This window comes from Oryzias latipes, chromosome 23 (genome assembly GCF_002234675.1).
Source record: "Oryzias latipes chromosome 23, ASM223467v1".
Taxonomy (NCBI): Eukaryota; Metazoa; Chordata; class Actinopteri; order Beloniformes; family Adrianichthyidae; genus Oryzias; species Oryzias latipes.
In genome coordinates this window covers 6,822,252-6,847,645 of record NC_019881.2, presented here as the reverse complement: position 1 = coordinate 6,847,645, position 25,394 = coordinate 6,822,252, and the positions used below count along the sequence as shown (strand labels likewise).

The following is a 25,394-nucleotide window of genomic DNA, read 5'->3' as shown; positions in this document are numbered from 1 at the left end:
CCTAAAGTGTAAAATCATTTTCTTTAACTTTACACTTTACCTAAAGTGTAAACCAGCATAAAATTGTCATTTCCTCTAGTTTTGCCTGTACGAATTGAGCCATTAACCCATTATAGCTACCCAGTTACAATAGAAAATCATTTAAAATGAATAAAATAGTACATTTAGAAAGCACAAATCTCCATTGATGAAAGAAAAATATGCTGTTTACTGTCTGGGTTTATATGTATTTTTTTACACATACAGTAAAACGCCATAGTCAATCTTTTTATCTCTTTTCACTTCCATTTCTTTTACATTTGTGTTGGTTCAAATGGTCTTCCTAAAGATAAATCAAGATGTATTTCATCATTGCAGAGGGGAAACACTTAACAAAACGTAAACGTCTTTTTAGATCTTTATAAAGCTTTAATGTCTGTTTGTTTAAACGTTAATTTCACACTGTGTTTTTTTAATCCCTCCTTCACTTCAGGATTTAAAACTATCTTCAAATCTAATTTTCTGCCTTATTTTGAAATGCGAGCGGAAGAAGATGGATGGATTTTGACATTCCAACGAGTATTCTGAGTTGGACTGGACCATTTGTTTATAACCCATTTTGTCTCTTCTTGCTCACGGACTGGCTTAACAACAAGAAGAACTTCAAAATCTGTTTGTTTTTTAAGGATTTTACTAATTATTCGGAGACATTTTTATTTCAGTGAATATAGTCTGAAGAGTAACGTTTTAAATAACTAAACTGATAAACCTCAAACTTGATGCGTCCCGGTAAAGAGTCACGCGCGCATGATTGATTAGTATCAGAAATGTAGCGCTGTATTGGGTATGCTATTACTAATTAGGGATTCAAAAACAAAAAATGTTCAGTATTATTTGAATAATTTAAGCTACTGTAAAATAGTGACAATTTGTTCATTTATGTAGGACAAATGTCAACATTGGAAACACTGTGATTCTGTCTCCACGAAAGATTGCATGGGTTATTAATGATAAATAGTAGTGTTATAGGTATTGACTTTTTGCAGATAATGCCAAAACCAAAATGTGTAAAAAAGGGCGAAAAACCTTTATCTTGAGCGCTTTTATTAAACTTTCCTATTTGGTGATCAGTTATTAAAACTAATCCAGGTTTTTCTGGAATTTATGAGAGGCAAACTGTACTTTGTTTCAGTAAGAAGCGCCCGCCGTCGCGCATTAAAACAAATCCCATTATCAGCCGCGTCTTAATCATTCTGCGTCCCTGACAGAGAGCCTGCATCTCCCCGCCCTCTCCACCCACTCAAACCCTCACGAGGCCGAACTGGGATGTGCTCCGTCCCGCAGGACTCCGCTGATTCTCCTGCCGTCTGAGCAGAGCGAGCCCCCATGGCGCTGAGGATCATTCTCCTCCTTTCTGTTGGAGGAATTCTGGGCTGGGAAGGTGAGTTTCCCCCTGTTTTAGAGATGAACTTTCACACCACGATCTTTAAATATCTCATTGTTTGGACCTGCTTACTAAAATGCAGAAAACAAGCTGCTGTCTGTGGAGGGGTGCTGTAATCTTGGGAGGGCGACTGCCATTAGGGAACATGACTGTGCAGCTCAGAAGGTCCTCACCTCTGCTATGTGCAGGTAAGCAACACCTGGTTTGGGGGGGGGGGTCATCACATGGGCTTTCTCAAGTTTTCTCAAACATTCAATTAAAGTCAAAATTGTGCAAAATTAGAGGCAGGTGAAAAAATTCCCCCCTAAGGCCACAGACGTTTTGGAGGGTCAGCGGCAAATACCAGCAGGGCGTATTTTAAAGACCCACTTCCATGAAAATTGTGTTGTTTCTTCTTGTGTTTTTTCTCGAGATGGAGGACATATGTAAAAACATTGAACTTAAAATTGCCTTTCTGAATATGTCTTAATTCAAATCGTTGTGAGTCAGGAGCAGATGAAACTTTTCAATTGAAAAATCTTGTAGGTGTGTGGAAACTCCCTGCTCCCCTCCATTCTGATGCATCCACTTGTAGACAACTAGATCCATGTACGTCTTTGTTTTCCTCGTCTGAGCTGGAATCTGGCTCAAAACTGTACAGCTGGACAACTCTGACATTGATCACCAGTTTTTGTTGCCCAGCTAATGTTAAGTTGAGGATGTCAGGGGCTTTAAACTAGCTGGGGAGCATGTAAACAAAGGGATGATGGGAAATGAAAGCAGGCTCATTTGGTGCCAACAGGTGAATCACTAATGAACTACTGCTCCTCTGCAGAAACTGTCTTAGAAAACAGCACAGTTTTTTTGTTTTTGTTTTTTGGCTAAAAACAATCTACAAATAAGAAACGCCATGGGAACGCTTTTAAAATGGATCAAAAGATGATCGGAGTGTGACTTTATAGTTTAACTTGACTTTCCAGCATCATTCACGAACAGTGCTGTCGAGCATCGGCGGGGGAAATGGCCTGCAAAGGTGGCATCAAGACGGCCCGGGGGCAGGGGGCTTGCGAGAGGGCATTCTTCAGTGGATTCGATTGGCAAACCCTGATATCACAGGTTAGCTATGAGCTCACCTGGACGACTGACTGTAAACGAGAACTGGACTGAGAGACTCCTATCCCCTCACGGTCCAAACAGGAAGTACCCACCAGTTCCAAGAAGCCAAAGTCCTGTAGACTTCCATAGAGAAATAAACAGCTATTAGTCAGTTGTTATATTACTCAGAATAATAATTCTTGCTCTGATACCTTTTTTAACACAATCTTGCTAATCTTAATTTTGTTTTCTGTATATTATTCAAGTTATAAACTGACCAATCAGATGCCTCAATAAAAAATACCTTATTTTCTGCACCATAGAGCACATAGGATTATAAAGAGCACCGTCAATGAAAGGTCTATTTTTGAACACGTCATCTATATATATAAGGCGGATTATCGAGACAAAAGAGTCATAGATAAGTCTGTCAGTTGATCAGACTGTATTAACTGCATTCACAGTAACTCTAGAACTTATTACACGTTAGCCACATTAGCATATTTAGAATACCTGTAACTCCCAACCCTGTTTGCAACTTGTAAAAATACAGACTGATACCGCTAAAACAAGCATTGCTGCTAACCTTGTTAGCAACACGTAAAAAAAACAACACAGTCCGGCTACATGTTAGCCGCGTTGACATATTTCCAATAACACCCGACCTTGTTTGCGACTCAAAAAAACATAACAACAGACAGACATTTTGACCGAGTGCCGTGCACTTCTTAAAATCACTTCAACATTATTGAACACAACCAGAATGAATGCGCCATCTCACATTTGAAATGTTTGAGTGACAGATTCCGTGTTGCCTGCTTTAAAGCGTTGGGGGGTGTGGGCTTTTCAACAAGCCCACTCCTGCTTTGGCGAGATGGTGATTGTCAAAGGAACGTTGACTCAGAGCGACTCGGACCAATCATTACTGACTGACGTCGTCGGGCTCCAACATGGCAGCCTCCGCATTGAAAAAAAACAACAACAAAAAAAACGTGAATGAATTGTCTCCATTTGGTTGGAGCCGGAAGTAACCAATTTCTATGGCTGACGTCTACGGCTGCACCATATGAGGAAAACTTTTAGTGATTAATATTGTTATGACAATGTGACTTTAGGTACATGAACAAATAGTAATAAAAAACAACAACTAATACATTATTTCCATTTCACTCCAACAGTTTTATTTAAATAAAAGCCACATAAATTATACTGCAAATTTTATCAATAGGCGACACACAGAAGAACAGTTATCTGCCTATCTGGTTGCACTGGCATAAACTAATATAGACAATAATTAAGAACAATGTAGGTAGTGTGTGCTTGGGCTTTTTTAAAAGCAATTATTTCTATGTCAATGTATGTATTTAAGTCTATCATTTATCGCAGTCTTTTACGTATTGCGCAACTGATGTCGCAATGCTGATAGATTTCTGATTTATTGTGCGGTCCTAGAGATGTCTCACTTGTGTGGTCCAGTTCTCCTATGCTGTCAATGGTCTATACTTTTCCTTTTGGCAGCACGGAAACGTCTCGTGTTCTCATTTACCCTCCCACCCCACTTCCGTTCAGATCTGCTGTGACTGCTGCACGCTCGGCCTGATGGTCGCCAAAAACGGCTGGAGCTGCGACTTCCGCGGCCTGCAGCTGGAGAAGCAGTGTTCCGACGCGGCCAAGAGCTGCTGTGACCAACCCAAAGAAATCAGACCCACCATAAAAGGTAAAAAAAAAAAAAAAAACGACGACAAAAAAAAACAGCCAAACCCTCTTTAGGTTGTGTGATTAGCTTCTCTTTTTAATCACGTGAAGCCATTTGCAAACATTGTGTGATAAGTAGCTTTGTAGTCCACAAAACGTTAAAGCTTGAGAGGTTCAGAGCTGACATCATCGGAGGTAAATGCATCTTATCAGCAAATAAATAAATAAAAGCAAAACAAGATGAGAAGACATCTCTGCTCCCTGAAAGCAGCAGATTGATGGCCTCGGTGTGACACGGTGGAGCAGATTGCAGGCAGATCACAGGTCATTCAGGAGATTAAGCTGCAGATGCTTTGCCAGATGGTGACTTGGGGCCGAGCAGAGACCAGTTGAGGCATGCTGCTCCTGTCCCAGTGAAGCTCCAAAGAGGTCTGTTCTGGGGGCTTGTACAGAAATGATAACCTGTTCTGAGACTCTGCTTTTGGTGTTGTGCAGTACCAGTGGAGCCTAAAATTTTCACCACCCCGCCTCCTCAGAGGATGAGGTCATGCCAAGGTTCAGCATGTTTTTTTATTTATTTATGCAAATTTCCTTTTTTTTTTTAAAAAAAAAAACATTTTACATTTTATTTTATATTTGCTAATGTCCTGAATTTATTTCTTCTAATTTCTGCATCCGGACAGACGCAAACTGCTCCCAGTTGTGTTTAGAAAATGCAATGTGCGCCTGTCGAGAGGGCTTCCAGATGAAAATGGATGGAGTTACCTGTCAAGGTAACTAGTCATATTTTTTTAAGGAAGGATTTTTAAGGAAATTTTAAGTAAAAAAAAATGCAATACTTTTTTTTTCATAACTCTGAAATAATTAAAACTTTTCAGATGCACTCTGCAAATTTTCCAATCTCAGATTTTATTTTTAGAGTTTTGACCTTTTAATATTTGACTGTATTTCATTATCCAAAACTCTGATTTGATTAATCAGACATTTCTGTCAGAATTACTGTACTTTTTTCTTTTTTTCTCACTTTAACCTAACAAAACAGGCTTTTACTTTGAAATTAGCTTTCCCGCTTGAATGCCATCTGCAGCCTCTTACTTAAGGTTTTATTATAAATTCTTAATAATCCTTATTAATCCTCTTTTTTCCTTTATTCTGAAAAAAATCACTTTTGATTTAATTTTTAAAAATACCCATGTTTTTACTCAAAATTTTGACTTTTCATTGTAGAAATTAGAGGAAAAGAAAAATGTCACCCAATCTCTTTTCTTTACCTTTTTTTTTATTAAGTTAAACTAATTTCTTATCAGAAAAATATCCAAGTAGTTAAATTAACAAGTAACTGTTTATAAAATTACCAGGCATTAGATTAAAAAAATTTTTTTTTTTTACTTTTGCAAAACTTTTTTTTGACAAATTGATTAAAACATGAAGTTGTTTTACATTATAATTTTTTTATTTTATTTATATATTTTTTTGTTTAATTCCCACAAAAAAAACAACAACACAAAAAGCCTGTTTAGTGACAATGAAAGGAGAACAGAAAGAAGAAAACGTATTGCTTTTGCTTCTAATTAGTAATAATGCCACTGATACACTTTTTCCCTCCCTCAAAAAATTAACACAAAGAAAAAAGCAGATTTTTTTATTTAAATTTGTTTGCTTTCTCTACACGTTGTAGTGTTTCCAAGTGTAATATTGTGTTTCTCTTTTTAGCCATAACTTTTTTCAAAATGATAGCTTTCTTGGTGCCTCTCTTTGCAGATATTGACGAATGTCTAACTGGTAGACATAACTGTGGCCCTGGACAAGTCTGCCTCAACACTGACGGGTCATTTGACTGTAAACCCAGGTGTGGTACTGGTTATGTCTTGACCGCTGAAAACCATTGTGAAGGTAACAGTCCAAGTCATGGTTTCCAGTCTTTTCTTCATATTATATTCAAGAACATTTGACTTTAAAACGAGAAAAAGAAAATCAAGTCTTATGCTCTAATAAGAATATGTTTTGCTTTTCAGACATTGATGAGTGTGCCTTTGAGAGCCATAACTGTGAAGCAAACTTTGTTTGCCTCAACACAGCTGGCTCTTTTCGCTGTGAGCGAAAGAACGTGTGCAGAGATGGCTACATTCAGGACTCTACTGGCAGCTGCGTTGGTAGGTTTGTTAGCACTCTAAGTCCCTCTCCGATATTCTTTTGATCTATTGCAAAAGTGTTCCCGCTGGTTTTTTAATTATGATTTACCAAAATCAAAAAACCTGTATCATTTCTAGGACATAAGTTGTGTCCAAAGTCCTTTATTATTCACTACATAGTGCACTATTTAGTGCGTTTGTCATTGTGTAGTGCTGTCCGAATCTACAATTCCAAAATCCAGTTCCCTAGAAATTTCCCAGAAGTCTCTGCAAAAAACCAGTGCGCATCGATGCTGACTGGATTGGCAAATATAGACCACAATGCATTGCGTTTGAACAATTTTTACAAAGAAAATGTATTTTTTCATAAACCATCAACGTTTTTATATTCAGAACACAGGGATTCATAAATGATTGTTGCAAAACATTTTTACTTCTTGAAATCGATTGTGTCAAATTCGCCGTAAAAAAAAAAGAAGAAATTAGTGAGCATGCTGTCCGAATTGCTTTTTAAAATTCAGGGCACTAGGGATTAGGGATTAGGGTAGGAATTCGGAAACAGCAAGAGTTTCAGTTGAGCGGCAGAAATTCCCTTCTGAGTTGTGGGCGGGACTGCTGGCGGAAAGACAGCCTGCCCCCACTTCTCATTACCCATAACTGAAAGCTGTCTGTTTGCTCGCACTCCTGCTAACTTACAGCCCCTCATACCCCAACCTAACATTAACGGTGCCACAAAAAGGGCGAATAAATATTGGAGAAATCCAGCCGTACCGTTTTAAGTTGGATACCTGCTCGGATCAAAGACATATGTGGATCTAGTCGTCTACAAGTGGATGCAGTGGAATGGTGCAGGGCAGGAAGCTTGTGGCCACCCCTAAATCCAACGTTTTTCCAACAGCATTTTTGCGTCCGCTCCTCATTCAAAACAATTTAAATAAAGCAATATAAAGAAATGCTATTGTAAGCTTTATTTTCTTCATAAATGTCCTCCAAAATCAGAAAAATGCCAAAAACATGATTTTCATCAGAGTAGGTCTTTCAATATCACACAGACGTTCTGCTGAAGATGTCTCTCTGCCTTTATTAGATATAAATGAGTGCCTGACCCACACCGACGCATGCCAACCCGACCAGTTCTGCATTAATTCAGAAGGTTCTTACACCTGCCGCAGCACCACAGATGACTGTAAACAAGGTTACCAGCTAACTGCGGACGGCTTGCGGTGTGAAGGTATGCTTAGTTTTCATTCATCCATCCATTTTCTGAATCCCTTTCGGGGTCAAAGGGTTGCTGAAACCAACCCAGCTACTGTTGGGTGAAGGCAGGACACACCCTAGACAGGTCACCAGTCTGTTGCAGACCACACACTCACTTCACACCTAGGGGCAATTTGAAATGCTCAATCAACCGATGAAGCTTGTTTTTAGACTGGGAGAAAGCTGGAGTGCACAGAAAAAACCCACACATGCATTAGGAGAACTTGCAAACTGGGAACCAGCTGGGATTTGAACCGGGGCCTTCTCACTGTGAGGCGAGAGTTCTAAATACTATTAAACAAAATTACATTTATGCAGTAACATTAACATAAAACTGGTTATTTTAAAGTCAAACCAGTTTAAAATATCTTGGTTTTTAATGTTAACACACCTAATCTTCCTGTTTGAAGCAGGTTTAAAATTGAAAGTAAGTGGAGTCGAGGTAATTTGCCTAGTAACCACTAGGTGGCTTGTAAATCAGGTTTCTATATACTTGAATCCAAAACAGCCCATCCTTACAGTAGAATTAATCATGCTAAAACTCTGACATTATATTTTACACTGTATTTAGATTTATTTTTACTGAGGTAATTTATGATTTTACACTTGTGTTTCTTTTTCTTTTTTTTTATGCTACATTTTGATTGACATTAACCTCAAACGCTCAGATCTTGGACTGCAGTACTGGCTGTGTTCTACCTGGCTGTTCTGCAAATTTCTGGGAGTAAATAACAGACAGAAGTGTAAAATATTAAAGTCTGTCTGAGAAAAGGATACAAATGGGTTGTACAGCGTAAAAGATCTATATTTATAAAAAAAAAAAAAACAAGACGGGAAATTTGCAGACTTCATCTATGTATTTTTAGAATGTAACTCCCATGATAAACCAGGGACCACTGTACACCGGAATTTGTGGTTTCATAAATTTCCTTTTGGCTGCATGATGAAAAAATGAATGAATAAATAACTCAGAATTATGAAAGTTCTGCCGCCATGCTTAACAGGTATCAGGATTAAATAGTGATATCTACCGGCTGTGTTCTAACAGCAATCAGGCTGTACAGTATGTTTGCAAATTTCTTAAAAGTCCGAGGTTTGCTTAAATCTTAGCTAACTAAGGTGACGACAACCAACGAGCTGAAATGCTAACTTCCAATTTACCAAAAATAAAACCAACACTACGCAGTTTTTCTTTCTTTACACACAGTCAAACAATTTCGCTCTAGTGTAAATACTTTTAATTTGTAAATTTTATGGAATAAATGACATTAAACCATTGAATTGCTAAAAATACAGATGGCTACCTTGCGGATATTGCAGGTTATTTTTAGAATGTAGCTCCAATGTACAACAGAATAACCCCTGGCTTTACGACAATACCAAATTATGAAAGCTACGCTGCCATGCTTAGCAGCTGACATGAGGACTGTCTAGATACTGATATCTAAACAGTTTTTTTTTCATTTTTTTCTTCAGATGTTAATGAGTGTTTGACCAGCAGTCATAATTGTGCTCACGGAGAAATTTGCCTGAACACAGAGGGGTCATTCTACTGTCAGGCCGCCTGCGCCCCTGGATTCCATTTCACCCCTGAAAACAAGTGCAGAGGTAACTTAGTCAAGAGCGCCGCTGCTCAAAAAGATTTTTAGGTTTGTGTTGCAAAAAAATAAACTAAATATTGATGGGGATCAAAAAGTCGTTTTTCTTTTCTTTCTCAGACATTGATGAGTGTGCTTTGTGGACACATAACTGCGAAGCAAACTTTGTCTGCGTCAACACAGCCGGGTCTTACCGCTGTCAGCCGAAAACAGGCTGTGAAGAAGGTTACATTCAGGACTCGGCTGGGAACTGCATCGGTAAACTAATATGTTCAGTAGATGCAATTCACGCATGAAGAAGGGGCTTGTGTTCAAACATTGCTGTGCTATTTGGTTTGTCCTACAGACATGGACGAATGTCTGAAGGGGAATGTATGCGGCAGCCGAGCGTGTGTCAACACGGAGGGCTCGTATCACTGCGAGTGCCAGACTGGCTTCATGTACAGCAGGGTCTCCAAAAAGTGTGAAGGTGAGGTGCAATATTTACTGATGATAACTGTTAGGTCTGAAAGTGTTCCTACCCCAATTTTTTAAATGTAATTCAAAAGAGTTTTTTTGCATTTTTTTCTCTCCAAGTGCTGCTCTTTAAACATCACTTCATTACTTCCTGGTAGACGCCTGTTTCAGGCCCAATAAAGAAGAAACTTGCCGGTTGCGTAAAAGTAGCATTAAGTCCAAATCTGCCAGTATCTATGAATAATTTGGGGCTTTACTGTGTCTGGAACTTTTGTTTTAGGTGTAAACATCTGTCACATATATTTTCTAAACCTGCTTAAACCCATTTGGGGTCAAAGGGTTGCTGGAGCCTATCCCAATCGTTGTTGTGTGAAGGTAAGGGTACACCCTGGAGGGGGCGCCAGTCCATTGCAGGACTCAAAGGTACTAAGGGCAATTAAGATCCAGCAGTTAACCTATGAAGCAAGTTTTTGGACTCGGAGAAAGAAATCGGAGCAAACCTACAACTGCACGAGGCGAACATGCAAACTTCACACTGAAAGAACCCAGCTGGGATTTGAACCAAAGCCTTCTTGCTGTAAGGCTTAAGCGCTAACCACTAACTCCACCACTGTGCAGCCTTTGGTGCAAACACTCCTCTAAAGCTGGTTGTTTGTTTGTTTTTTACTGTAAAGCGGGTTGAGCTGCTCAAAGCATTAATCAAGCTACATTTCTTTTATAAAAAGAGCCTGATTTGATTTGAATTGAATAAAAGGGTTAATTCAATCTGCATTAAGTCATTGTCTTTTAATTAGGTGAATTTCATTTACAAACTTGTGTTGCTTTTGCTCTTTTCACCACATCATTGACAGTTCTCTGAAGATTTCAAAGTTACCTGGATGGGGTTTAGTAAAACTGGTTTAATGTTCAGACATTTTGTTTGAAAGACTGAATAAGTTGTGCAGTGGTTAAAACTGGGATGGTTCGAATCCCAGCTGGGTTCTTTCTGTGTGAAGCTTGCCTGTTCACCCTGTGCATGCCTGGGTTTTCTTTGGGGACTCCAGTTTCCTCCCACGGTCTAAAAAATATGTCCAGACAGACCTGTAGAGATTGTGCCCAAACCTTCACCCAGCAGCAGGGATTGGCTCCAGCAACCCCTTGACCCTAAAATGGGATTTGAAAAAGGATGGATGGACTAAATATTCTTTATCCCAGTTCTACCAAAAATATCTATAATTATTTTCTATCATCTTTCATTCAAGGATCTTCACTTGTCAAATGTTTTGAGGGTTTTCTAGCATGCTTCTAAGTGACACCCTTCCTCAACTGCTGATATAAAAAAATCTTTATAATTTTGTACTATGCTTACTTCTTTGCAGCTTTGCGTTCTTTGTTTAGGGAAACTGATTTGACCATCTGTTGTTCTCAAAGGCCTGTGATTTCCCTCTAATTTCCAAGTGTTGTTTTATCTGTACAGAGTAAAGACCTGAAGTATTTTCCACAGAGGTTGCATTTTTGTAAGCATGATCTTTGACACCAGCTGCTTCTAATGACTTGAAATACTTTTTTCTTCCTGTAGGATGTTAAAACACTGATTGATTATTACAAATTATAAAGACAATTTAGCATAAAAACTCCATAGTCTTTGTTTGCTTGTATCTTGAAGTTGTTATTAATTCATTTTTCCCCCAAACACCAGAAGGTTTTTGGTTTTCACTCACGGTTGGGTGTAAAATGTGTTTTGTAAAAAGAATTCCATTGGATTTTAAAGTGTTCAACATTACACAAAAAGAACTCTTTCATGATTTTTTTATATGACATTTCAACATTTACACCTTTGAACAGAAAGTAAGCATTAGTTTAGTTTTTTAGTTCTTTTAGGTCTACGGTTCATAGAAACTGCTTTGCTTACTTGAAGGGGTTCCACAGGGTATCATTGCAGAGCCCCAATTTTTTTGTTTTTTAAGGAACACCCCTGTGTTCTTTTTCTACCTCACAGGTGGCTTAGTGGAAGAGTGTCTCCCTGAAATTGGCTGGTTATGGGTTTGAATCCACTCCAACAGAATAACAAAGATTCTAGAAAGTTTGATCTAGCATTGGCGATTTAGGGATTTAAACCACAACGTGGTTCCCAAGCACAACTAGGAGTTCAGCTCCATCACAGAAAGTATAAAACTAAATAGAACAACTTCAGAGACTGTTGTAAAGGTGAAGGTAGATTTAAAATTTGTTAGAATAAATTATAACTTTTTGGCCACAACTGAGGCTAAAGAAGATCCCAGTGGAGAGGGTCATGATGGTGACACCAAATGCTTTCTAACTTCTCAAACATGATAAATAGTTGCCAAGCACTTGAATAAATATGTTTTACTGGCCCTTCCCAGACATTGATGAGTGTGCTCTGTGGACCAGTACCTGTGGAGCAAACTTTGTTTGCGTCAACACTGACGGTTCTTTTCAGTGCCATCCGGACAAAGCCTGTGGGGACGGTTATATTCTGGATCCTGCTGGCAAATGCGTTGGTAAAGTCAAACCCGGAAAGGAACTTTTTTCTTGATCGAAACTAAAAAGTTGAGTTGTTAAATCCGTTTCTCCAAATTAGACGTCAATGAGTGCGTGACTCATTCCCACCCGTGCCGGCCTGGCCAGGCCTGCATTAACACGGTGGGCTCGTTCTACTGTCGCAGCATCGTGGCTTCCTGTGCTCGAGGATATCATCTAAATGCGGACGGCACACACTGTGAAGGTAGACGCCATCCATTCAGTCCTTGTAGTTTTCTGTGTTCATCTGCCTTCATCTTGTTTTCTCCATCTTTAAGACGTGGATGAATGCGTTTTGCACAATGTGTGTGGCAGCCATGGCAGCTGTGTCAACGTGGAAGGGTCATACCGTTGTGAGTGCCAGAACGGCTTCACGTTCAACAGCATCTCCAAGCTGTGTGAAGGTAGAAACTTTCACTAGTTTTTGGTCGGTAAATGAGAAAACGGAGTAAACTGAACGCTTTCTCCTGTGTGATTTTTAGATGTTAATGAGTGCAGGCATTACTCTGGACGACTCTGTGCCCACAAGTGTGAGAACACAGAGGGCTCGTATCACTGCAGCTGCATAAAAGGCTTTAAACTGGCGGAAAATGGCAACAACTGTGAAGGTACATTTTTTTAAGCAAGTGACTAGTCAAAAAGTCAAAAACAACAATGTGAATGTTTTAATTTCCTGGTGGCAGACGTCGATGAATGTGAGATCAATCCATGCAGCCAAGAGTGTGCCAATGTCTATGGCTCCTACCAGTGCTATTGTCGCCGTGGTTACGAGCTCAACGACATTGATGGGATAACTTGTGAAGGTATTAGTTTGTCATGTTTTGCAAGATCAACTAAAACGTTGCATAAAGGAGTTGTATGGAAAACCGCTCTTCCCAATGTGTGCCAGACATTGACGAATGTGCGATACCTAACGTCTGCTCGTACCGCTGTATCAACACCGTGGGAGGGTTCAACTGCACCTGCCCGTCCAGCGGCTACACGCTCGGCCCAGATGGACGCTCATGTCAAGGTGAGAACGGATTAAAAAGCATCCTAAAGCACCAGAGTCAATAGCTTCTAAACAGTAAAATCTTTCTTGTAAATGTTTAGTCTTATGAAAAGCCAAACATTTTAGAGATGTCAAAAGTTTCCTCTCTCTTGCATCATCAGACGTGGATGAATGTGCAGCAGGAACCCATACCTGTTCTGCCTCCGAGAATTGCTTCAATATTCAGGGAGGATTTCGCTGTTTGTACTTTGATTGTCCTCCAAACTTCAGGCGAGCAACAAGCGGGTAAGAAGTGTTCCCCCAAACAGTTCCTTCTGTCATAACTGCCATTTGAAGCGCTTCTAATAGTTTCTAGATTTTTGCCAAACTTTGAGACATCTGTTCAAGTTTCTCTTTAAACTCTCCAGTGACAACCCCCACTAGCAAGTCTTCTTGGGTCTTGCCTCCATTATGGCACATCCCTTGACTGTATGAGAACTGGACTGAGTGACCCTTCCCTCTTCACATTTCAACAGGAAGTGCCTGCTAGCTCCCAGAAGCTAAAATTCCATAGACTTCTATATTTGTCAGAATAACCACTGTTGCTCTGCTACCTTTTTTTTTTTAACATATTCTTGCTAATCCAAATTTTTAAATATTTTCACGTTATTCAAGTTATAAACTGGCCAATCAGATACCTTAATGAAAGTGTGTTGTCTCACGTTAAACATTAAAATCACTTAGTTCGTGTAGTCCACTTTCAAGTGGTAGGGGTCTGGACTTCCAACAAGCTCCCTCCTAATTGGTTGCCTTAGAAACAATTACCCAATCACTGATTACTAACGACATCTGGTTTTAACATGCAACTGAATTGATTCCATTTTGTTGGAGCCGGAAGTAAGCCATTTTCTATGGATGATGTCACACTTGCTCGGTCCAGTTTCCATATACAGTCAATGGTCACTTCTCTTTAGTCTTCATTTTGGTAAATACATTTTATCTAATGCATAGCTGTGCATTTCAGAAAAACAACTGTTCAAACTATTTGTAGTACATTTTTAAATTCTTTTAGCTGTTTCATCCCTTAAGTCGTTAAAAACATTAATTGATCCACTTAAAAAATAAATTACCACTATTTTTACCAAACTTAAAAAAAAGATGAATGAAACATACTATATATATATGTATACTAAATATACTAAATATAGCATTTTAGAGCAATTTAGGTCATAATATGCCAGGCTGCTTAGCACCTTGCTAATATACGGTTTTCTTCTTCCTCTAACTAATTTGGCAGATTAGTGTCTGCAGCACATTATCGCCCCCACAGGTTAACTGTGGTATGACAGCTCTTAGATCAGGATGATAGCTGGACTTGAAAGTTGAATTGAACTTATTCTGATAAATTGTTGAAGGATTGGAGTTTCTGGATTCTGGCATCTATTATTGAATTTCTTTGCCTCCATCCCGTCTGATGGATAAGATCAACATAAATAACTTATTTGAAAATAATTAAGAAATAACTTTTGGGATTTTAGACAGCACAAGAGACACAGAGTGCCACTAGATGGTGCTTGTTCATTGCTAAAGGTTTTTTATATGCACCAAGCTTAACCAGCATCCCATTCTAAATCTGATGGTTTTTGGAATTCCCACTTTGAATGAGCATTTATGTGCTCACAAAATAAAGGAATCAAAACCACATATTTGCATTTTTTTTAAATCAGCTGCTTACAAATGAAACTACCTTTGCTCTGAGATCAAAAACCTGAAAAGCCTTTTGGGCCCAATCGAGAAGGGCGAGCTCCATTAGGGGTGGAGGAGCCTTCCCTTTGACTAATGAGGCTTGTGGTGTTGGGCTGGTATCAGTTCGTTTGCTGGAAAGGATACTAACAGTAGCTGTCATTTGGATAAGACCTGCCAGACATATTTTCCACTGCGGAAAATTACCTTTTGCGTGGTTTTCGGTTTTCAGGGTTTGAAATGTAAGCCCTTCTGTATACTGAAAACGTTTAGATCAACTAATAATCTCAATTTGTTAAATACCAAAGTAATTGTTCAAATTTTTCCCTCCTTTTTCATGTCTTTGGAAAATGTCAGCGATGCTTCACTCTTGTCATTCACCATTAACCCCTTTTTTTTCTTGGTGACATGGTAGCGATGTGGAACACCACACAATCAGCTCTGTGGCTTGGACTAATTCTCGGTGAACAACTTGGACTCACCTGCCTGCAGCTAATTACATGGCTCAGTTCTTTCTGCAGTTTTGAGGTTACATACGAATGCATCACTGTCTTCACGTTGGGCAGCTCTCACAAACATGATTCCTAGGTTTGGCCCCTTTGTTGATGGCTTGGTTAACCAGGGAGGTCTATGGACCTATTCAGGTGCTGCCAGTCCTCTGGTCAACAAATCGGGCATAAATCCACTTTTTCACATCACGCTTTACGCATCGATTTCGTCTTACGTTCCTCTGGAACAAAGTCTACCTCCATAAATCTGACATCATGATACCACTCTCATTTCTTCTGTTTTTTAACGTTTTTCTCTGTCTGATCAACGCTTTTCAGGTCTGAAGCTGAAACCTCCGCTTTTGTCCGTTGCATTAAATCCTGCAAGCGACACGACACTGACTGTGCCAACAACCCCGTCCTGGTCATCACCTCCACCGTCCTCTCCTTACCAACTCTGAGAAAGTTGGAGGAGCCTGAAGGTGAGACCAAATGATGCTAATCCAACGCCTTTCCATGTATTCTCACTCAGAACATTAAAACCCAAATCTATGCAACAGACATCGCTGTGCTCCGCACAGCAGCAGCAGCAAAACCAGATCTGCTTCCCAACGAGCCGCAGGTTTACTTTGACATTCAGGCGACAGATGAGCAGTACTCCTTTGACGTCGTGAAGCGCTCGCAGCACGGCATGATTCTCGGTAAGAGGGATTTTGTTTGTCAAGCCAATTGACTGTATATGAGAACTGGACCGAGTCAGTGTGACGTCACCCATAGAAAACGTCTTTCTTCCAGCTCCAGTGAGATGAGGTCAATTGAGTTGCCATTTTTTCACGATACGAATGTCATCATGTGGGAGCCAGACATCAGTATGGAGTGATTGGTTCGAGTTGATCGTTTCTATGGCAACCACTCTTGCCACTATGAGTTAGCATGTTGAAGGTCCACACCCTTACCAACTTAAAAGCAGGTTCAGGAGAATCTGTCAATCAAACGTTTTGAACGTTTGACGTGAAACCACATACTTGGGATCTGATTGATCCGTTTCTAACTTGAATAACTTGCACTGCTGAAAACTTTTATGAATGCTTATACTGACCAATAGAATGACTAAGTGGCGACACACTGACATGTATTCAGCCCATGGTGTTCACACTGGACAAACAGGGAGGGGCTTTTTTTGTTTACTGGCGTTTATCCACCACTTACAGTTGAAAGAGGTTTGGGGTAAAATGTCGAAGTGGATCAAATATCAAAGATTTTGCTACAGGCTTTTTCGTTCACAGCTTCATTCCAAGTTATGAAAGCATTGCTGTCATTGTTTACATAGAGCCAGAAAACAGTCATAAAATGCGAGTTTTCACCGCGGAAGCCCAAAATGCAAGTTTGCATTGACTTTTCTTCGAAAGCGGTTGCTTTAACGTGCATCGCTGAGGGTGGTGTGAACGCAGCCTAATAGCTGTTTATTTCTCAATAGGAGTCTATGGGATTTTGGCTTCTTGTAACCAGCGGGTACTTCCTGTTTGGAACGTGAGGGGGGAGGGCTTGCTCAGTCCAGTTCTTGTATACAGTTGACAGTTATTAAACTTACAGTCAAAACACTGAAAATCTGTTTTTCAACTCTGTGTCATTCTGATAGGAGTAATCCGTCAGGTGAAACCCATCGTCGGGCCCAGGGAGCTGGTGTTGGAGGTCACTGTGAACTACGTCCAGTCAGGGGTCATTTCTCAACAGAACATTGTCATCATCAATGTCTACATCTCAGAGCTGTGATTCTGCTTCTAGGAACGTCTCAAAGTCGATTGCTCGAAAAGACAAAAACACAGCCTTAATGCACACTCCTAAACTCTCAAAGCTATGAGATCATTCTAGACATTTTGCTATAAAATGAATCCATTTTCTTGCAATCATAGATTCCAGATGCTTTGAAGCAAAAAAAAAATAAAAAGCAAAAAGAGAAATATTTTGTACATAAAAATAGCATTTATTGTCATTTTGGTGGCTTTGTAAAACATTTCAAACTGCTTTTTTTAAGGAATGGGAATTTATACATTTACTTCTGGCTACTCATGAACATTTTTGCATGATGGCACACCATTTGACATGATTCTGTAATGCTCACACTTTTTTAGAAAAATGTTTTAATAGAAAAAAAAGAAATGTGTAATGTGCACATACATATGCATAGTTTTAGAATTTAGTGTGATTTTTGTCTTGGTGACAAAAAAGAGAAAAACTGATCCGTCACTGAAATTCATTTTTACTGCTGACAATAAAAGTGACTAGTTTGATCAAAAGAACGTAAATTGTATTGATTTTTTAACTGCCTTTATTTTATAAAAGTCAATTTGTATTTATAAATTTTTAACCAAATATTTAAAAATTGTAAAAAATAATGTTACTATGACTTCACTAACTCCCAAATTTGTTAGCAACACATGAACAGATGACACATAAAAAAACAGGGTCGGTCTGAATGGATGAATACGTTTGCAAGTGTGAACATCAGTGGTATGGAGTACATGTTGACATGTTTTGTATGTGGGCATTTTTGGAACCCACAGGTATGTTTGTGGCATTTGGGTGTGTGTGTGGACAGCCCCCGCCCCCTTTTGGATTTATGTTACTCATAAACCTGACTGTAATGATTGTAAACATCCAGCAACTTGTTGCCTCATGCTGCTTCATGGTTCTACCCCGCTTCCCCTTTAATCACCCTCCTATCCCCACCCCCCACCCCGGGCATCCCTCTCTCTTTTTCCCTTCTTTTCTTTTCCGTCTTGTCCAACAAAAGACTGTCACAGATATGAGGAAAATGAAAAACGTTTAGCCTAAATTACAAAAGGGGTTTATTCAAATATACACCTAGTGTGTCATAACCCCTATTGTAACAGCAAAATATGTCCACCCCAAAGGCTATCAGCTCTCAGCTGTATGCTTAGCTGTTGGACGGACAAGTTAAAAAAAGAAAAAAAACAGTCTGACATTGTGACATGTGCTACGTTAGCCACATTAGTGTATTTACAGAACCTATAAACCCCAACCTTATTAGTAACACATAAAAAAACACTGTCTGACATTGCAGCATGTGAGCCGTGTTAGCTTATTCATGATAACACCCAACCTTTTTCCAACCTGTAAAAAAACAGACTGACTATTTGACAGTGCCGTGTATCTCTCAAATTTGCATTGGCATCAGTAAACACAACCAGAATGAATCAGTTTATATTTGGTATAAGGGGCTCATTATATGCCACACTATCGTCTTTTTTAAATTTAATTAAGGCTTTTAAGTGCGCCTTATAGTGCGGAAAATAAGGTCACAGGACATTGCATCAAAACAGGCTTTTTATCTTTTAGTGTTGGCACCTTTAGTGTTGTTGTTGTGTCCCAGTTTTTATTTTTTTAGCAGAGGATATGTTGTAAAACAAGGTATTTTCTTTAAAGACCCACTCCGATGAAAATTGTGTTTTTGGTATTTTTAACATGATCTTGTGGCATTTTTCTCATGATGGACATATTTAAAGAAGATTAAGCTCAAAATTGCATTTCTGAGTATTTCTTGATTCAAATTGTTGTGAATCAGGAGCAGACACAAAAATGCACTTTGAACAAGGGTGGATTAGTGATGTAGAAAATAGAAGAAGCTTCATGCTCCAACTCCGAACTCTCAGCAACGAGAAGTGGAAGTGGTAATAAGGTCGCTCCACAGCCCCGCCCACAACTCAAGTGAATTTCTAATGAAGTCCTGCCGTTCTGCAGAAACTATGTCTTAGAAATCGACAGGTTTTTTTTATTTTGGCTAATAACAGCACAATCACAATTAAAAGACCGCTGGGAACACTTTGAAAATAGATCAAAGGATGATCGGAGTGAACCTTCAAAAACTAAATTAAACAGAAAAAATTCCTTGAAAGTAAAAGGTTTTTGTTAGTCCGAACAAACGCCCTGCTTACATTTCCTAAAATATTCTCTCGTTAAAAGGAACGACTTCATCTCGATCGTCCCACATGTACAACATACGTGATCACTATTTGAACAAGGTAATGTGATCTTGTGTGGTTACTAAGACCGCTGCATGTTGTGTTTAGGTTCAGTTCAGACTTTGTTGTTGTGAGTATAAAGTTGATGTGCTGCTGCGTTGCCTGTGTAATGGTTTGGTCTTTTTCTCAGTTTATTCTGTTTTTGACAGACAAATAAACAGCGCCCCTGAATTTTTCACTAAAATACCTCATTTGCAGACTTGCTTTCAACAGGGTTTCACACCGGCTGATAGACGTAGCATCTGCGAATAATAAAGGTTTTGTTTGCCACAAATTTTTTGCCACAGCAAACTAAACCACCCCTCTTGAAGTTAGCATAACTGAAGTTTCCAGAATAACTAATATCCAATAGAATGCCCTATTTTTTCTGTAATTTAACTCCTCTGACTCCCCTTTACACCGCTCCACTTCCAGTTTGCAAGACTGTTTCCAGTAATCCACTCAACGGATGAGTAATGACATTTCTATAACGGGAATGTTTGGTTCCTCGAGTGCCTTGTCTTTAGCCTGATGAATTGTTTGTTTGCTTCTTGCCATCCATCCAACTCTCTTGAACATGAGGCTGTTCCTGGTCACTGGAAACACAGCATGCTGACACGTGTTGTGCTATGGTCTAAAGTTAGCCACGTTTTGCCCTGAGAGGCTTTACCTCAGCTTTTAGCATTTGATTTTGTTCTGATGGCTTCTTCGAGACAGGATTTTTTTTGTTCACTTTCGGTTTGGTTTGCAATCAAGTGTGAGGCTGGTCAAATGAAAATTAGCAGCCAAATATAAATAAAGCTGTAAACCTCTAGCTTTATTGGCTGATATTGAGGCAAAAAGTTTGTAAAAGTCTTGAAATATAACTCGAAGACCCACTCTGAAAATCTTGTGATCTATTTTCAAAACATCCTTTCTGCAGAGAGACAGTAGCTTATTAGAAATTGTCTTTTGAGTTGTGGGCGAGACTGTTGGCGCAGATCAATCCTGCCCTCTTACCCTCCCCAATGCTGTTAGCTCTCTGTTCACACACACTCTCCTCAGTCCATCACAACTCAAACCTAACATTTCCAGTGCAGTATTGGAGCTTTCCAGCCGGGAGGAGGAAAATAAAGACGTGCATGTTGTCTGCAAGTGAATGCATCAGAATAAAGTGGGGCAGGGAGCTTGTGGCTCAAATACGCTCTTTTATAAACTGCATTTTTTCGTCTCTGCTGCTGACTGACAATGATTTGAATAAAGACATATTCGGAAATAGAATTTTATATGTCTTCCATCACCAGAAAAATTTAACAAGAACGTGTTAAAAACACCAAAACCACAAAGTGGGTCTTCGAAACCCGTTTTTTATTTAGGCTTTAACATCCATTTTTACTATCTTTTTTTTTAAACAATCACTTCCATTTAACTCTATCCTCTACATCTTCTTCCCTCACACCAACCACCCTCATATCCTCCTTTACTACACCCATAAACCTCCTCTTTCGTCTTCTCATAGGCCTCTTTCCAGGCATCTTCATCCTCAACGTGTCCAAACCATCTCAATCTGCTTTCCTGCATTTATCTAAAAAAATTTAACATTATCTGTTCTTCTGATGAATTAATTCCTAATTATTTCCATCCTCATCAATTCTAAAGAGAACATCTTCATCTCTGCAACCTCCAGCTCGGACTCCTGTTTCTTTCTCAGTCTCTAAACCTCCTCATGGCTCTGGCTAGTCTTCTAAACCTTTTTGTTTTTAAAAAAGACTTATTCAGAAGATTTAAGAGTGAACTATGTTACATTCTAGTTAAATAAATGTTTAAAAAACTTAAAAATAAAAACAGATAATTTAACAAAATGTTCTCATGAAGAGCAAGAATAAACAGCAGCTTTTGACCATTCATTCATTCATTCATTCATTCATTCATTCATTCATTCATTCATTCATTCATTCATTCATTCATTCATTCATTCATTCATTCATTCATTCATTCATTCATCTTCTTCCGTTTTGTCGGGGTCACGGGGCTGTCGGAGCCGAGCCTGCGGGCGAAGGCAGGGGACACTCTGGACAGGTTGCCAATCTGTCGCAGGGCAGCTTTTGACTACTGACTGTTAAACAAAAATTAGACAAACTAGTTAAACTGTTAAACAAACTAGACCGGAATCACTGACTGTATACGAGATCTGGACTGAGTGATCCCTCCCTTCTCACATTCCAAACAAGAAGTACCCACTGGTTCCAATAAGCCAAATCCCATAGACTTGCATTGAGAAAAAAACAGCTCTACACTCAGTCATTCTAATAGTCAGTATAACACACCTAGGGGTGTGAAGTTTGTTCTCTGCATCTGACTGATCCCTTGGGGGAGCAGTGAGCTGCAGACAAAGCTATGCCCGGGAACTATTTGGTTATTTAACCCCCCCAATTCAACCCCTTAATGCTGAGTGTCAAGCAGGGAGGCATTTGGTGCTATTTTTGGTATTACTCAACCATGGACTTAAACCCATGACATTCCAGTCTTAAGGTGGACACTATACCACAATGCCACTAAGTTGGCTCTGCTACTGTTGTGACTTTTTGTTTTACGATATTTTATCCTAAAGTGCAAATTACTCAAGTCTTAAACTGACCAATCAGATGCCTCAATGAAAGTATGAGGTTCCACAGTCGAACATTCAGACCGTTTGATTGACAGATACTCCTGGGCCCGCCTTCAGGTAGTAGGGGTGTTGTCTTCCAACAAGCTTACTTCTGATTGGCGAGGGTGGTTGACATTAAATGTTGACTCAGATCGATTTAGACCCATCACTACTTAGGCTACAGGCGATTCCAACATGGTGACAGACGTATTGCGAAAAAAATGGCGAATTAACTTCCTTTCTTTGGAGTAAGTACATTTCTATGGGTGGCGTCTCACTCACTTGGTCCAGTTCTCATGCACAGTCAGTGATGGAGGAAGGTAAATTGCTAATTTAAAGATGTCTCTTATAATTACAAAACATTTCCTATAGGTGATTCCAGGAATCCCACGTTGACTAGTAGACCTTTAAAAACACAAATGCTTCTCTGTTTTACCGAGATGAACCCAACGGCAGACAAGATGACAGATGGAGCCACACTCCATGCTGGAAGTTGTTTTTCTTTGTAGCGCAGAAAAAATAATTATTATGCAAATTAGCAGTAGACAAGAGATGGCAGAGAGAAAGAATGTTAGAGAAAAAGTGATGCAAAGAAGATGGACCTCCATCCGCAATCTTGTCTGCAGTTTGGTAGCTACTCTTGAATTTACTGGGATGGATTTCACACTAATTTTTTTTAAATGCAAGAATTTTTGTCCTTGGATCTAATTCTGACAGTTGAATTTATTTTAATTTAAATAAATAATATATCTAAAGTGTGGCAGAATTAAGACTGTTAAGGCCGCGTATTTTAAAGATACTAACGTTAAAAGCAAAGAATAGCATTAAAATAGCGGCGCGAGCCATGACCCCGCCCTCGCCTCTCCCAGCTCAAATAACGTTTGAGAGTCTAAACCCGGAAGTCCCGCCCACAAGCATGACAAAGGGAAACATGGCTGCTTCCGCCGACAACAACTTGGACTTTTCGGCGTCCCTCACTGGGATTTTAAATGAGAAACATAGTCCTGAACATTTGCAGGTGCTAAAAGCGTTCACTGCTGCACTACGCGAGGAGGAATATCGGTATGGTCGCTGTTATATACCGCTTTTTTCCGGAGGAAACTGACAGAGTTAGCCCACTAGCTTAGCTAAATAACGGTTGAAGAGAGTGGTCCGATGTTTGACACCTGCGCAGTGCAGCAGTTAGTTCTTGTAGCTTTTAAAAATTGAACTATTCATCAAAAAAACTAAAAACATCCTTTTACTCTTGTTAATTGAAATTGAAAACTTTATTGAATCTGTGAATTTTTCTTCACATCCTAGTGTCAATACTAGTGATATTTTAGAAGTGTGTTGTTGGGCTTGTTGATGTTATTTTAAAAAGTTATTCTATTTGGTATTTTACTGTCTATAAAGAATGCATGTTGCCACTATTTCTTGTATATCGTCGTAGCAATAATGTTTGCTTATTTGATTTGTTTATGTATAGATGAACATTGACATACAAACAGAGATCTTTAAAGCATCTTTGTGATTTTTGTAATAATTTCTTTTATTTGCCAAAAACGTTTCATAAAGTTAATACAGTCTTAAAATATCTAGAGTTTTGTTCTTAAAATTATTCTTTGAATCTATTTTATGTGCCTAACTTATTTTACAAGTAAATTTGAACATCAGTTTCTGCAAAACTAGCATGTTTCCCATTTAATGGATCACTGACCTAATATTTGTTGTCACCTCTTGGGTCTATCAGCGATGCTGTGGAGAAAGAGGTCTTCTCCGGTCTTCTCAGTCTCTTCATCCAGCTGTGCATAGAGCTGCAGTCTGCAGACATGGATGCCGAGGGCCTGCAGACTGCAACCCTGCAGCTGCAGCTGACTTCAGAGTGCTTTAGAGCCCTGAGGAACTCCTGTGTTCACAGATCACGCAACCAGAAACTACTCAGGTGCTTTGATTTGCAGTGCAATTTTGGAGCAACTAGATTTAGACAAATTATTGTTTTAAAAATGCATGTTCACGAGCAGAATTTTTGGACCCAGACAGAATCATACTGCTTATTTTATGTGTTTTTCCTCATTCAGGGATCTTGGTTTCATTGATGAGTCCTTTAAACTCTTACGTTTTCTTCTTCACAACCTAAATTTGGGAATAGACGCCATTTTTGAGCGTGAGTCTAAAGTCACACCACAGATGTGTGTATGTATAGAATTCAGTTTGTGGATTTTTGTCGTTTTTATATTGATGGCATTAAAAAAAACTGTCTTGTTTTTTTAATTTCCCATTGTGTCCTAGCTCTTCGTTGTGGGATCCAGTTTCTTGGTAACCTGGGAGTGGGAAACCCCTCGTGTCAGGATGACATTTGGAAGCTAAGCTTCCCTGATGTTTTTTTGTAAGTCCAAGGAGTTTTTTTTTTCTTGTGGTGATTGTATAGTTTTCATTTTTAAATGTTTATTTTAAATTAAGGCAGTGCTTCTCAATTAATTTTTTCCAGGCCCCCCCTAGGACAAAGAAAATTTTCGTGCCCCCCCCCCCCCCCCACGCACACACACACTCGCGCATTGACAATATATAGGTTAGTATCTATAAAAAGTGTGTAACTATACCTAAAATCATATCTTTTAACATTAAGAAAAGAAAAAAAAAGCAACATGAATCCACTTTCAATAAATATTACCTTTATTTTGACAAATGGAAATCCTGTTATAGTCTAAAATGGAAAAGAAGCTTAAAGTGCCTGAAATAAAAAAATCTGTCATTCCTTATTTAAATTAGAAACATTTTGACCAACTGAACCGATGCAGATCTAAATTGATCTGAAACATGAACACAGCAGCACCAATGTATTTAACGTTTTTAGTCTGAAGAAATAGATACAACACATTGTGCTGATTTTATGTTTAGATCAGTGTTTTTTCAACCTTTTTTTGAGCCACGGCACATTTTAACCTTGACAAAAATCCAGAGGCACATCAGCATCCAAAAAAAAAAAGGATAAACTCATAGTCTGTATTGATCTACAGCCCCTCTGCAATCTCACGTGCATTTTTGTGATAATTGTGGCAGAAAAAGCTGGAAGATGCAGCTTTTTTTTCTAAAAGATGTAATAGAAGTTAAGTTAGAAGATTTAAAAACTGTTTAATGTGTGTTCGTTGTGGTTTCAGGACATTTAACAAGGACGACTCATTGTGCACTGAGACGTTGTCACTTTAACCCAATGCCTCATGGGAGATGTAGTGCGAATAGCCGCCAAATGCAAACAGACTAGCTTCTCTGAGCTTCATTTTTGATCACATGATCCACGGTCTGACACAGGATTCTGTGGAAAGCTACACCGCTAAAGACGAGTGTTAGCTGGTATGTTTGTTGGAACTGAGAGACTTTATGAGCAGAATCGGAACAAGGAAGTGTAGA

General features: G+C 39.1%; 2 protein-coding genes across 3 annotated transcripts in view; both read left to right on the top strand.

The window, feature by feature from the left end:
• The first annotated feature begins 551 nt into the window (after nucleotides 1-551).
• Nucleotides 552-17,656, top strand: fbln1 (fibulin 1). Its single transcript, XM_011490938.3, has 22 exons — nucleotides 552-1,420; nucleotides 1,506-1,611; nucleotides 2,383-2,518; nucleotides 4,067-4,214; nucleotides 4,688-4,747; nucleotides 4,876-4,965; nucleotides 5,954-6,085; nucleotides 6,208-6,345; nucleotides 7,412-7,555; nucleotides 9,058-9,189; nucleotides 9,300-9,437; nucleotides 9,526-9,648; nucleotides 11,999-12,136; nucleotides 12,217-12,360; nucleotides 12,434-12,559; nucleotides 12,638-12,763; nucleotides 12,839-12,958; nucleotides 13,045-13,167; nucleotides 13,308-13,431; nucleotides 15,696-15,838; nucleotides 15,917-16,057; nucleotides 16,996-17,656. Exons 1-22 carry the CDS (start codon nucleotides 1,366-1,368, stop codon nucleotides 17,127-17,129), a joined length of 2,721 nt encoding a protein of 906 aa, XP_011489240.1. The 5' UTR covers nucleotides 552-1,365; the 3' UTR covers nucleotides 17,130-17,656.
• A 5,227-nt stretch (nucleotides 17,657-22,883) lies between these two features.
• The window catches only part of atxn10 (ataxin 10), a 19,100-nt gene continuing 16,589 nt past the window's right edge, over nucleotides 22,884-25,394 (top strand). For both annotated transcript variants that reach the window (XM_020714324.2, XM_011490937.3), the window contains exons 1-4: nucleotides 22,884-23,066; nucleotides 23,737-23,928; nucleotides 24,065-24,150; nucleotides 24,276-24,372. In XM_020714324.2, coding sequence (XP_020569983.1) covers nucleotides 22,921-23,066; nucleotides 23,737-23,928; nucleotides 24,065-24,150; nucleotides 24,276-24,372 — 521 coding nt within the window. In that variant the 5' untranslated portion in view covers nucleotides 22,884-22,920. The remainder of the gene's footprint in view (nucleotides 23,067-23,736; nucleotides 23,929-24,064; nucleotides 24,151-24,275; nucleotides 24,373-25,394) is intronic.

Bases quoted from the DNA above. Each gene is read 5' to 3' on its own strand.
- fbln1 (XM_011490938.3), top strand. From the start codon at position 1,366: ATGGCGCTGAGGATCATTCTCCTCCTTTCTGTTGGAGGAATTCTGGGC. The intron at 6,346-7,411 runs GTAGGTTTGTTA...TGCCTTTATTAG, and splicing joins CTCTACTGGCAGCTGCGTTG to ATATAAATGAGTGCCTGACC. The intron at 13,432-15,695 runs GTAAGAAGTGTT...AACGCTTTTCAG, and splicing joins TTCAGGCGAGCAACAAGCGG to GTCTGAAGCTGAAACCTCCG.